General features: G+C 45.9%; 1 protein-coding gene across 8 annotated transcripts in view; it reads right to left on the bottom strand.

Annotated features, from left to right (window-relative positions):
- Positions 1-14,664, bottom strand: part of LOC135903460 (signal-induced proliferation-associated 1-like protein 2) — a 222,478-nt gene that overhangs the window by 23,783 nt on the left and 184,031 nt on the right. For 5 of the 8 annotated variants that reach the window (XM_070522588.1, XM_065433782.2, XM_065433783.2 and 2 more), the window contains 4 exons: positions 12,872-12,935; positions 12,605-12,776; positions 10,029-10,306; positions 2,478-2,640 (listed from right to left, as the gene is read on the bottom strand). In XM_070522588.1, coding sequence (XP_070378689.1) covers positions 2,478-2,640; positions 10,029-10,306; positions 12,605-12,776; positions 12,872-12,935 — 677 coding nt within the window. The remainder of the gene's footprint in view (positions 1-2,477; positions 2,641-10,028; positions 10,307-12,604; positions 12,777-12,871; positions 12,936-14,664) is intronic. The other 3 variants (XM_070522585.1, XM_070522587.1, XM_070522586.1) reach the window with 3 other exon arrangements.

The following is a 14,664-nucleotide window of genomic DNA, read 5'->3' as shown; positions in this document are numbered from 1 at the left end:
CTATCATTCTTTCCATAGCTCGTTGCGTCATCCTCAATTTAAGTAGAACCCTTTTTGTAAGCCTCCAGGTTTCTGCCCCGTACGTGAGTACTGGTAAGACACAGCTGTTATAAACTTTTCTCTTGAGGGATAATGGCAATCTGCTGTTCACACTGATATTTCAAAATATTTAGCAGTAAATTGTGGGTGCAGATCATGTGCGAATTTCACCATGAAGCCACGCCTCAAGTCAAGCTTCTTGGCCATTTAAGGTTTCGTTATCTCCTAGGGAACCCCACCTCCTCCTCACTCCTGCATGTTGAAGCTCCCTTCTCCCCTCTTTCACGGTCGTCCAATCTCCTCCGATTTATAGGTCGCCATTTTGCCTTTAGTAGAAGTGAATAGCACATGCGGTGGCGGCAAACTCGTATGTCACCCATTCCTGCGATGCTCCCTCAGTCTACGCGAATGCTTCCTGATACAGCGGTGAGCCAAATCACCATTGGGATTTTGAGCTCGGTCGTGTTTGCTTTGCTGCCGTTGCTAATGTGAGGGCTTCTCCGTCTGCATCCGCTGTCATGCGAGTGCTAACTGCGAAGTGATCACATTCACGTCTGATATTATGTGACTGATTCGTCCACGATAACATCCGGCATGTAAATCCAGCTTTGTAAACACTGCCAAAGAATGGAGGTAAAGAGCCACTGGCCGAAGATACGACGTAGATGAGTCATGCATTCGTGAATGGAGACTGTTTTTTTAAAGGTTTGAGCAGTGTTGTATGCAGTTACTTCTGCGGATTATATGAAGGGATATTTTTGCAGGAAATCACCTACAAGAATCACCTACAAGAAGGGCGATTTGAAATTTGAGCTATTCTCGTGGGACGTAGTGGCGTAATGCTTTGTAGGCATGATTGTTCGCACACATTGTATGCACAGCGCTTGTCCGATCGAAATGGCCAGACCTGGTGAGAGGCCCTTTAAATGAGAAATTATGTTTATCAATCGGTACTGAAACACATGCGATAATGACGTGGTGGGGGGGGGGGATCTCTGTGGTGAAACACTGTCATCATTAGCTTGGAAACTGTGTCTAACTCTATACCAATGCAATGGACTTGGTTCATTTCAAATGCAATTTTTATAAATTGAAAAACTATTTCCTAATATTCTAAGATTTATCAATTTATTGTGTATTTGTAACTTGTAAAAGTGGTAAAGTTAAACCTCGATATAATGAAGTCAATAAAATCGGTAATTTGCTTCGTTTTATAGAAATTTCCGTAATTTGACCTTTCTTTTTTTTAAATTCAATTTATTCCCATAAATATAAAGGAAGGCCAAAACAAAAATTGAAAATTTTTCCACACGACAGATTCGAGCCCCGCGTACACCAAATTTTCCAAATTATTGGGCAATTGGAAAAAGCACATCTGAATGAGAAAAAATTTCCTTTCATCAAATTGGAGAGTTGGTGACAAAAGATAACGTTCCATACAGTGTCGACGATATTTCGCATCAGCGGTTCAAAGTGAAGCCAGTCACGCCTAAGCGTCCACTCTGCCCTTGCGGCTTACAGTACCACTCGCAGTGGGACGACGCTATCATGAAAAGTGGCAGCAGCAATGTGCAAATGCTTAGCCTGCCTCCCACTTCAACGAGTCTCTGAAACTCAAGATTACGCAACCTCCGGTATTAAACGCACATTGGGACAGCATAACCACTGCGGCACTCCCACGCTTTGTACACACAGCCGGTTTCCGCTGTAACAACAGGGCACGAGGGCTGTGTCTGCACTCATCTCCGCTGACAGCCATGTGCAGCTGTGGCAGTGCTAGCAAACGAGATGACATATAGCGTGCGCTGGTACCGCGTTTTCCAGCATATTCTAAAGGTCCCAGTTCTTATCTGCAGGGTGTGAACTTCCCTCAGTCAGAATCATTTGCCAGTGGCCATACAGGGAGTCGTGTTTCGCCTGGAAAGATGGCTGGGAGTTGACCTTGGCATCATGCTAGGGCTAGTACTTGTTATTGTTAACATTTTATATTTTGAGAAACTGCTTCTATCGAATGATGATCTTTGCTGAACTATTGCACAGGTATGTTGTGATGAAAATGTATTTTCTAAAATTTTTATAGGTTTTCCTGTGCGAAGCAACAATATTGATCATCCTTGTAAAAAATTTTTGTTTACATACATTTTTATGATTATTTTTAATTAACATGTTTCTTAGCGCTCAAGTCTTTGCTCCGTGACAAGTAGTCCTCTCCATTTTTTTTTTGTCTGTATCCACTCCTGCATGAGCCCGAAGAGGGCCCGCAGAATATATAAATAAGATAAATGGGTAAACCTAATGGATCCCTAAAGAAACACTGCTTTAATTAAAAAAGTATGATAGCATTAAGGAGCTCTTACCAGCCCCAACAAAAACGACGAGCCTCAAATTTTGCATACCACTGCTGGAAAAGGGGCTCAGTTTTTGCACAGACAACTCACCTGCACTGCTGCCTGCCCCCAACTGCCACTCGCTGGAGCTGTCGGACTGGTAGTCCGAGCCCAGGTGCTGCGGCACTGGCTGCATGAGTGGGCCACAATGGTCGAGACCGCCGAACGACGACGACCCAAGGCTGCTGAGGTCACCCTGGCTCCTGTGGTGGTGCTGTACGAGTGAAAAAAATACAAAGAACTGCTGAACAAACATTAACAAAGTGCCGAGCACATGAACAAAGTCCCTCTTCATACCAGCACTAATGATAGCCTCCCACAGAAGGCGCAAGCCAGGAATCGTGCTGCCATACATACGTGGAAATGTATGGCTTAATACTCGTTAACCAAGGTGTTTACCAAGTTGACATATCCAAATTCCCCGAGTTTTCCAGGTTTTCTGTGAGTGCCTTTGCGAAATTCCCGGAGTGACACATAACTGTTTTATGTCAAGACACACTGACACCACGTCGCCCAGTGCTGTCACTCTCTCTAAGCACAATAAAAAACCCCAAAAAAAGACTCAATAATTTTTGAATAGGAATTAGTATTTGTTTTATTGAAAAATAAAACAGAAGGGAGTGGTTAGTAAAATGCACAGTGAATAAAATATATTCAAGAAAAATCACAAAGCCCATTGCAAATTGAGTCGAACATTATCAAATACGAATTGAAAGAGATGCATACATTCGAATAGGAGCTATTTCTATGAACTGATAGCAAGCTCGTTGGTATGAAGCCCGAACTTTGTCACAAGTGAGATCCTCTCTCAGCAGCTAGAAAGTCAACCTCAACTGTCCTGACATACTCTGAGCCTTCGCGCAATGCCTCAGTGTCATGTTTGACTGCTTTACAGAGTGTATAGTGGTTTGGACGATAAGACGCACCTACAACTCGGCGGCAGCCGACACTTTGTTTTTTGAGCTCACGCTCCTTCAAAGAAGCGGCAGCACACTTTCTTCCCCGTTCATTCCTTAATGCGTAAGTTGTTTGTGTTCTTGTCCTCCTTCCGCCGCATGTTTGCCCTATGGACCATTTGAAACATCTCTTGGGTTAGTTGTGCAGTCAACTTCTGATACCCTAGGGGCCATGAAAATGCCCACAAAATCGGGCAGTCCGAAAAAATGAATGCTCATCTTTTACTGCCCTTAAGGACACAAGTCGCCACAGGCACGTCCGAAAAATCTGACGGTCTGCCAGTACACTTATTAGGCATATCTGTGCTTGTACTGTGGCAGGAGACGGCGGGTGCGTGCATGTATAATGAAGGAATACATACCGTGTCCGATGACAGTTGCCCCTTCCCACTCTTGGTATGCTTCACTGCAATACTTCGCATATGCTTGATCGCGTAACACTGCTGTATTGAGGCGCAGGTGACTTTCAAGAACCGACATTATGCATCGCGCCGTGCTTTCCGAGCTTCGAAGCAATTACAAATGTAAAGTCAGTGCCATTGCTAACAGCGGCAAATTGGTTTAATGAAAAGCACCGAACAGCAGGAAGCTTAAGAAGCAGCTAGGCCTAGCCTTCCCACACTGGTGGCTACGGCTACCAGCGGATCTGTGTGCGAGAGCGCCGGTTTGAGGCGGCGGTGGTGGCTTTCATTAATGCCCTTTCAAACCTGCGGTCACGGCAAAACGTCCAGAAAATCAGACAGCGAAGGGTTGATGCGTCCGAAATTTCAGGCATTCCTATACATTGACTCTATGGGGGTATGTAGTGGTGCCACAAAGCCATCCGAATTATCAGGCATGTCAATATCAGGTGTCTGCAAAATCGGTCATTGACTGTACACTGGCAACTCCTCCAGCCTGTGACACGGCGTCAAAGACGATTTGTTACGGTCCCTCTCTGTTACTCGAAGCCAGCATTAGTGCGACTTTCGTTCCCTTTCAATAAGATTACAGATAATTTTCCCTGATAGAAGCACAAGTTCCCTGAGTTTCCCCTGGGTATTTCCAGATTCGCTTGCGATTCGATTCACTTGCGGTTTGCTGATGATATTGCCTTGCTTAGTAACTCAGGGGACCAATTGCGATGCATGCTCACTGACCTGGAGAGGCAAAGCAGAAGAGTGGGTCTAAAAATTAATCTGCAGAAAACTAAAGTAATGCTTAACAGTCTCGGAAGAGAACAGCAATTTACAATAGGTAGCGAGGCACTTGAAGTCGTAAAAGGGAATACATCTACTTAGGGCTGGTAGTGACGGCGGATCTGGTCATGAGACGGAAATAATCAGAAGAATAAGAGTGGGCTGGGGTGCATTTGGCAGGCATTCTCAGATCATGAACAGCAGGTTGCCATTATCCCTGAAGAGAGAAGTATATAATAGCTGTGTCTTACCAGTACTCACCTACGGGGCAGAAACCTGGAGGCTTACGAAAAGGGTTCTACTCAAATTGAGGACAATGCAACGAGCTATGGAAAGAAGAATGATAGGTGTAACATTAAGGGATAAGAAAAGAGCAGATTGGGTGAGGGAACAAAGCGAGTTAATGACATCTTAGTTGAAATCAAGAAAAAGAAATGGGCATGGGCAGGACATGTAATGAGGAGGGAAGATAACCGATGGTCAATAAGGGTTACGGACTGGATCCCAAGGGAAGGGAAGCGTAGCAGGGGGTGGCAGAAAGTTAGGTGGGAGGGTGAATTTAAGAAGTTTGCAGGCACGGCATGGCCACAATTAGTACATGACCGGGGTTGTTGGAGAATATCGGTGAGGCCTTTGCCCTGCAGTGGGCGTAACCAGGCTGATGATGATGATGATGATTTCCAGATTATTCAAAACCCCCAGAGAATTCCTGGTTTGTGGACACTCTGGATGCTCCTCCATAAGAGCGCGTTGCATCAGCATCACCAACGCAGCATGGCGGCTTTCTGTTTGGTTTACGTCGTGTCATGGCACGAGCAGCTCCACTTTGCGTGTATTTTTTTCTTCTATCAAAATTGATGGCTTGTCAAGGCATGAAAAACACTTTTAGGGGTTTTGATGAGCTATAGTTTCAATAATTTAAAAAAACTTTGTTGAAGTGAAAATGTGTCGGCAAAGTAGTTTGGTTTGGAGGGAATTTTGATGCATTATGTTTTGTGGAGCATTGATGGGGAATGAAAAAAATCTTCGTTGGGGCAAAAATTTCGTTGAAGTAGATTTTGTTGTGCCTGGATTCAACTGTATTACTGTGCAGTCTGTAAGTGATGCTCAAAAGTGAAGTAAGACACAAAACCAACAGCAACCATTTGAGCTCGCCTTCCCACGGACGGTAACACCATGCACAGTATATTGCAAACATTTTTGTTTGGATAAGCAAGGAACTTAATTTTGTAAACAAATAAATAAAATTTTGTAGGCACACGACAACCAAGACATATGCCTGGGCCCAAAGCAGACATAAAATTACAAATGAGCTAGAACAATTCGTGTCGTCAGGCACGAGACAAAAAGTGATGGCAAACGTCTTATGTGCATTCCAAATGGCAGATGTGCTTTGATATGCTTTACCACACGAGAAAAAATACGTATTACGCCCAACAACAATGCAAGAAGCTCGACAAGAGACTGCGTCTATGAACAGTGCCAAGATGTGATGCCTTCGTACGGTGTGGTGCAAAGATGGTGATGGCAGTGGAGAACAACGTTCGTACCATCCCATACACTCACTTTCGTTGTGAGGCAGTTTGTCGGCTTCTCGCGTGTCATGTCGTTTTGTGCGAATAGATACAAGTCTATTCGGCATAAAACCGTAACTTTTGTTGCCAATACCCGACCGACCTTTACAAACACTGCCTTTTGTTGCCCCCATGGGCTGAAACTGCCAAAGACACGTACGTCTGAAATAGCTCTGAAGATCTGCCAGTACCATTATCAGGCGTATCGGTGCTCTTAAGGTTACAGGAGATGGCAGGTACATGCGTGCATAATAAAGAACAGATACTGTGTCCCATGACGATTGCCTCTTTCCATTCATGGTATGCTTCACCACATAACATTATGGTACTAAGGCAAAGTTAACTTTCAGGAACTGGCATTCTGCAACGCGTCGTGCTTTCCGAGCTTCAAAGCCAGTGGCGAAGATTACAAAGGCGGAGTCTGCATCATTGGTAACAGTGGCGAATTGTTTAACGTAAAACATGGCACCAAACAGCAAGAAGCTTGGTAGCGAGCAAGAAGCTTGGTAGTGGCTACGGCTGCCAGTGGATGTGCCTGCGAGAGTGCTTGTTTGAGGTGGCGAGATAATCGAAATGGCAGTGGTGGCGGCTTCGATCAATGCCATTTCAGACCTGCGGTCATGGCGGAAAGGCTGGAAATTTGGACAGTGAAGGGTTTTTTTTTTGCATCCGAAATTTCAGATGCTCATGTACATTGACTCTATGGGGTACCGCGGTGGTGCCGCAAAGGCACGCAAATCATCGGGTATGTCCGAAAAATCGAGCGTGGGAACTCATTCGTTGACTATAATTGCATAACCCTACTGAAAACATTGCAATGCCATGAAAATGCGCAAATACGGCACTGTTGAGCAGATGGTGCAAATTGCACTTGAGTGGGTACAGCCAGGAGCAGGCAAGCTGAATTGCAGCAAAACGACGCAAATGGTGTAGTTGGGCCACCACTGCGAACTGCATATAGGCCAGCATACCGTTGGTCAGCCACGTTAGCGTGCGGTGCACCCTGCTCCAGTGGCTCCGGCTGTGAGGAACGTGTTCTATTCCCAGACCAGAAACACTAGACTGTAGACGGTCCAATTTTTCACCGACGTAGGGTAATTGCACTGTGCATGCATTTTATCTGCATTATGCCGAACTACAGTTAAACGTCGATATAATGAAGTACCTAGGTAAAATTGGCAATTTGCGTCGTCATACTTAAATTTCATTGTATTGAACTTTGACCTTTTATGCAAATAAGTACAGTCATCGATCGGTTTTTATTCGACAGAAAGGGGCTGCAGAATTTTCTGAATTATCGGGCAATCAAAAAAAGCAAATTCGAATGAGAAAACAATTCATTTTGATGAATTTGGGAGTTGGTGACGAATGATAAGGTTTCACGTCATGTCGACGATATCTTCACGTCAGCAGTACGAAATAAGCGAAGCCAGCCACGCTTTCATGTGCATTCCGCCCCCCCGGATGATAGTGTCACCCGTACAGGGACGACGCTATCAGGAAAAGTGCCGGCAGCGGGGAGCGAATGCTTTGTCTGCCTCTCACTCCCAACGGGTCACCGAAACTCGAGATTATGCAACCCCCAATACTAAACACGCAGGAAGACAGCCTACGTGATGCCACGCTGCCTTGGCATGCCCACTCTGCACACACAGCAGATTATCTTTAAAGCAGGGTGCACGCCAACTCACCCACCCCCCCTCCTGCATGTTGCACACACTTGATCGCGTTATCGCGAGCTCGCTCACCTCTTCCTCATTCCCTTTGCTCATGCAGGAAGGTGGCACTCATGAAGCCACCATCTTTCTTGTCTCACCCTTGCACACTATCACTCGCCCCTAAAGAGCAAAGTGCGTGGGGCATGATAGGATCTCATCGCAGTTGGACGTCATACGGTACATGATGCGGCTCCACTTCGGTGGTCGCTCTTGTCGCGCTGGCACAATTTGAGAGGTGCATTTGCAAGCGGACACTTGTAATTCAATCATTTGACCACCTGTGTCCGCGGAAGTTTCCATTTATTGTCTCCACATTACTTTGCTGTAGAACAGAAATTTTATTATACTGAAATCGCACTTCACACACTTCGTCATATTGAGGTGCTAAATACATGGTGTTCTATGGACAAGAGGTAATGAAAAGTTACACACTTTGTTATATTGAGAATTTCGTTACATTAATATTCGTTATATCGAGGTTTAAGTGTACAAGCAAGGAAAGCACACGACGTGGACTCCGGTTCGCTACAGTCTGAATCGTACATCACATTCGGTGAGTGGTAACGGAGGCGTTTCTTGCAGTTTCGGTATGAGAAACATATGTTTGTGAGCGTGTTGTGACGCACCCCCACGTGTTCCAAGTGCAAAATTTTCTACAGAGGCTACTGTATGTCTAAATGATCTGGAACGAGGCTTTTTACACTGTCCAGAATTTTGTTGCAGTTGGCCTTTAAGAAAAAAATTGAGTTTGGCGAGCCACGTTAATTCGTAGGGCAGACACCAGTGGTCTATTACCGTAAAAACCGGAATATAGGTCGAACTTTTTTTCAAAAAACCATTGCGAAAAGTCGACCCTCGACTTATATACCGGACATTGGCGGAAAAACTACGGAAGTCTTGCAACAATGGACGGATGAAGTAAACAGCCGCCTTCGCCATCGCCATCATCAACAGCGCGGCGTTGGTTCTTTATTCTATGGCGTGGCGACATTGTGGAACCGGCATTTTGCGTTTCCACTGTCGCAAAGTTATATTAATTAAAGGCTGCATTTTCATTTTGTTTCAAAATGAGCGGAAGCCGACGTCAATTCACCATCGCCTTCAAGAAAAAGGCGATTGAGTACACGGAAGCCCACGGCAACCTGGCGGCACAGCGCGAACCTGGAGTATCCGAAAATACCATTCAGTAGTGGCGGAGGTAAAAGCAACGTATTACAACTTGCAGCAACCAAAAGAAAACGTCATTTCGTGACCGGATCGCAGCGGACTGCAGAACTGGAAGGCAAGGTTGCGGAGTCCGTCCGAGAGCTGCATGTAAGATCGCTGCCTGTTGTCGAATGCATTGGTTTGAAAGAGGTAGAGATCGCACGCGCCTATGGACTGGACAGCGAGAAGCACTCGTCATCCGACTGTTCAAACGTGTTGCTCTGATTCGGAGTAGCGCTTGCGGACTTCGTGCCCTTCTGAGTACTGTACACCCGACGAATTTTCAACAGTATCGCGCGACCGTCGACCCGCGTGTTTGTCAGCACTTTTTATCATCACGGCACGGAGCGGCGAAATAGCGAAAGTAAAGGCATGTGTACACATGCGCGTATCTCGTTTGTTTCGCTGCTCAGCGCCGTTAATACGGTGTTGACAAGCACGCGGGTCGATGGTCGCGCGATACCGCTAAAAACATGGCCAGGTGCACATGCGAGCAGCATTCAAATAAATACTGTCACCATTGTGCAACCCGCTGAGTCGCATTTGTTTATAGGTAAGGGTGTCATGTCTTTCGGTACTTTTGCCACTGAAAAAGATTTTTTTCATTTTTAGAATTCGTTAGTTGGGGAATCGACCTATATTCCAGTCCGACCTATAGTCCGGTTTTTACGGTAGTCACAGAATGGGTGCCGAGGGAAAGGAAGTGTGAACAAAGATGGCAGAGAATAAGGTGGTGCTATGAAATAAGGAAATTTCCAGGCATAATACGGGTTCAGCTGACACAAGACAGAGGTAATTGGAAATCACCAGGAGAGGCCTCTGACTTGCAGTGGACTTAAATTAGCCTGATGATAATGGCATTTTTCACATTACATGTAATTATGGAGTCGGAGCATTTTGTATTGCAAAATGGCAATGAAATATGGCAACATATGCTCCGATCTATGCAACCTGCCAGCGAAATTCTCACCTGGGTATCCCTGCCAGCGGCTGAGGAAGGGTCGAGAGGGCTGTGCTGTCGTGACTGCCTCGAAGATGACGACGATGACGGGTGTCCTGTGCCTCCCGCTCCGCCACTGCCAGTGCGCATTTGACGCTGCTCGTGTGATGACAGCTGGGCCAGACTGAGCTCGCTCCGAGACACCACCAAAGGACCGGGGAGGGGCTCCAGCAGCATCAAGGACGCCAGGGACGGACTGCTGCCGCCACTCCCGCTGCGGGGTGTCACTGCAGGGTGCACAACAGCAGCTGCAGAGTTAGCAAAGCCAACGTAACTTGGTGTGTTCGCAAAACTAGTTAAACTGGTTAGTATAACCTAAAGCCCCTCCATTTACGCTTCCGCCAGCCAGGTTAAATAGTGTCAACACACCCCTCTGCTTCCCTCACACATCCCCTCAGCTTTCGGCGTCAAAGGAACTTGCACAGTCCCACCTTCTGGTTCCGAGTGGAAGCGATGTCAGTGCCGTCTGCTACTGCTGCATAGAGGTGCAAGCGTGCAACAAGCGAATATTCAGGAAGCGGAAATCCCGGAGGCAGAACTACTAGAAACAGAAGCCCCAAAAGCGGAAATTGCAGAAGTGGAACTGGTGTGAGCAACGAATCAGGAAACACTGACGCACATCAAAGGTATAGCAAAAGCGGTAGTGGCGCACCTATGGAGTGCGTTCAGTACAACTAACTCTGGAGGAAAACATTTCCCATAGCGCCTATGCATCGATTTGGCAGCGACAACGGCACGCCAACAATACACAGATTTTACGGTTGCCAGCTGGCTAGACGAACGCCTAATGTAAGCTCAAAGAAGAACAACAGCCCACATGAGTGGATGATTGAGGTAGAACAAGAAAGATCTATGCTATTCAACAAAGCTGCCTTTGTCCCGTTCAGTATGCATACAGTCGAGTTCTCGGTACGCATGAACAGCAATTGCAGAGGACTGTACGCAATTCTGATGAGACTCACGTTCCCGAGTGTCAGTGAGTCCGTGGTGCCATCTGGTTAAAGCACCTGCAAATGCGCCTTCTCACGTACAACAAATTTTACATAACCATCAAATTTTTCTCAATAACATGCAGAATGAACTCTACATACAGTGAATACATACCTGCTACGTGCAGATGCTTAGTTTCATATTATGCTTCAAGTATTTTTAGCACTACAAGATTAATTTTAGCTATCCTGAGTGTAACTGCACCGGTGACAATGAGAATTGCATCATGGTGGCATCCTTGCGGTTGGCACTTCTCTGCCCAGCTTTTACTCTGGAGTCAGTAATACCAGCTCGATAAGGGCAATGTTTCCCCTTAGGTGGCTTGTAATCTTTCTAGGGCATGTTTCTGCTTTTACTGCAAGCATGGTGCATGGCTAATGTGTTCCATATTCTTGTTGAGCCAATACATGCTCAGACTGGCCTGTGGCTAACTAGCATGCATGGCAGCAGCACACATAAACTGTTGCTTGTAAAATAATTGCAGCAAACAACTTAAAAAAAAAAGAGCGCCTTAAGTGCAACCTAGAACAGTGCAGGCAGTCTAGTGACAATGAGGGAGATGATAGTGATGATCGCAAAATAAAATATGTCAAAAAAACCCGTTCAAGGAGCTCGAGCGCTACGCTAAACCTTGAGCATTAGATTATGGTGTTTTACGTGCCATTTTCACTATCAGCGGAACACAAGAGGATTCTGAATACGGCAGCAAAGCGTTCAAGTTGGGTGGAAGTAGAAACTGCTGCTCTCACTGTTACGGCTGCACTATTAGCCACACATGCCCCCAAGAGCCCCAATGTTAAGTTTTCTATGTTGCTGTGGCCGAAAAAGTATGAAGTTCAAAAGTAGATAGCACCTGATGAGATCTCGCGACGATCTCGCCACTGAACATCCATTTTTCTTTCTTTTTTTTTGAAGAGGCCGAAACGATGTGACACATGAACTTACTGCAGTGTGCCTCGTATGAGGCAAAGAATGCTTTGCATTAAACAGCCTGCTGAGGCTGCTAGGTCCACCAAAAGAATTCGCGAGGCAAACATTATGTGAAGTGCAGCGCAAATGCAGCTCTGTAAATGGAGCTCTCTCTGTAACCTTAGGTGTCCCATTTTCTTTTTTTAACTCACAAATTATCCAGTTTGCTTACAGAAAACCAAAAGGGTCAGGACTAAAGGCACTAGCATGCACCTGACTGAGGCCCTGACCCGTTTACAATCTGCGCTCCAGCGAAGCAATCAGGACAGTGTAAGACTAAGGAGAAAACGAAAAAAAGAAGAGGGGGGGGGGGCAGGATTTCAACAAGAAACTTATGAGGCTAGTTCGGGAAAAAAAATTATAAACTGCAAGCTAAGAAAAACAAGCACACAATGTGCAACCACAAAAATAGCATGAGCAACACAGTTTGGGCGGATAATAAAAAATGTAATTAACCATATCTGTACCGACTAGCCCATCAATGCGTTCTTTTGATACAAATGTGCCAGCTATTCGGCCGACAGCTACAGCAGGTGGGTGGAAACTTCGTACGCATTGCCAGGTGCACGGCAGCCAACCAGACTTGCCTGACTGACCCGAAGCCGTGGAGGAGGGTGGCGGTGCCACCACCAGGGGCGGGAGGGAGTTGCATGCCGCTCGTCGGGCCAGCCGCTCGTTTGGCGAACTGCCACCCCTTCCCGGTGGGCTGCGTGCCATTCGTGCTGGAACTGGCGGGGGCACTGGCGACCGGGGCCGGTCCTGGGAACGAGGGCAACAGTGAGGCGGTGCGTCAAATGTGGAAGTGGATTAGACGCATCAGCCGGAGATGCTTCAGGAAGGACGGAAATGCTTACATCAGCAGGAGGAGCCTCGCAAGGCCGTTGTGGTTGGCTGGCGCATCTGAACTGCATGTCACTCCTGAAAGGCGGTACAAATGACACACAGTTATACACTTGCCAAGCTGTGCGATTTAAAATGGGAGAAAAAGAAGAAAGCAAAACATGCCATGGCAGCTTAGTGGCTATCGCATTGCACTGCTGAGCTAAAAGGCCACTGGTTTCTACCTGGCTGCGGTGACTATATTTCAATTGGGGCGAAATGCAAAGACATCTGTGTACTTAGGTCAGGCCTAGGTGTTCACAACTAATCTGGAGTCTCCCACTACGGTGGGCACCGTAAGTAAGGTTGCGGTTTTGCCACATAAAACCCCAGAACTTCTTGAAATTCATAAATCCACTGCAGACAATGACAACGAAGTGTAGATGGGAATAGAATGCACTTCTTTAATGTTTACACTGAGCCCACAGCTTTTGTGGGATACATGTGCGCTATGCAAAGGATGATACACCTTCAGATGACGTAGTAGTTCTGCGGAAACCCGCAAGGTGGAGAGAAGTAATGAATAAAGGGAAAATCAGACATCCACCCATTCGTAGCAATTGCTACAAAGGAAGCCCATACGGATTCCTCGAAAGAAAAGCCTCATAGTTGAAGAAAAATTCGTCCTGGTCCGGGACTCAAACCCGGGACCACCGCCTTTCCGGGGCAGCCGCTCTACCATCTGAGCTAACTAGGCGGCTAGCAGATGGCAGGGCGAAGTCGAATTTGTTCACAACACGAAGCAAAGGCAAGAGTTTGACGTAGTAGTCCTGCGGAAACCCGCAAGGTAGAGAGAAGTAATGAATAAAGGGAAAATCAGACATCCACCCATTCGTAGCAATTGCTACAAAGGAAGCCCATACGGTTTACCTTCAGATGAAGCATGGAATCAGCATGATAACATGGAACAGAAAGCAATGACAAGGAACACATTTTTAGATTTTAGAACCTGCTCAAATGTAGTACCCCTTTAATATATGGCACTTTAAAATTAAGATTTCTTGTTTTTCTTTTTTGCATGCATTTTTACAAACTTCTGCTGCTGCATTTTTGAACACCTTTAGAAATCTTCCATATGGAATTTATTTTTCGCAATAACGAGATGCAACATAGGAAATTTGTAGAATGAGCCCAAGTTCATAAACCTTAAGAAAAATTCCGGGGGGGGGAGGGGGGGAGGCAGGCGTGTGCAATGGCATGTGCAGGCAAAACACCAGTCATAGTTTGCATGCTCCATTCTTTCTGGAAAAGGTAACAAGTTTGCAAACATCCAGAATTGGGTTCTAATACAGTCGAATTCAGCTTAGCATCAACTGAGTTAAATATTTGCAATTTTTCTAGAAATATGTCTTTTTTTTTTTACTCAGTGAAGCAATCTGGCATGGTAGTTTCGATTTAACGAAGCCTTGACACATTGGATAGGCCGTTTGACAGCCTCTAGGAGAGGGACCTATGAGACAGCAGCTGGCAAAACACATCGCTGTGCCATTTGGTGACCTAGAAGTTGGGCTTCGTGGCAGTGAACACAGCTTTATTAAGTAGTGCCATGCTTCAAAAAATATTGCACAATGGCTGACCACACAAAGCAAGAATTGTTTCTTGAGCTTTGGCTTGTGCCAGGAATCGAAAGATGCTGCTTCTGCCTCCCCCCCAAAAAAAGATACTCCCAAGTCCACATGCTTCACTCGAGCAGCTGCAATGTCATAGCATTATGAGATCTTATTGTTTGATGATTTTTTGTCAATATCTGCATGACTCCAACCTCAGG

Source organism: Dermacentor albipictus, chromosome 7 (genome assembly GCF_038994185.2).
Source record: "Dermacentor albipictus isolate Rhodes 1998 colony chromosome 7, USDA_Dalb.pri_finalv2, whole genome shotgun sequence".
Lineage (NCBI taxonomy): Eukaryota > Metazoa > Arthropoda > Arachnida > Ixodida > Ixodidae > Dermacentor > Dermacentor albipictus.
Note: the sequence above shows the minus strand (reverse complement) of the source record. Positions and strands in the feature narration are given on the sequence as shown.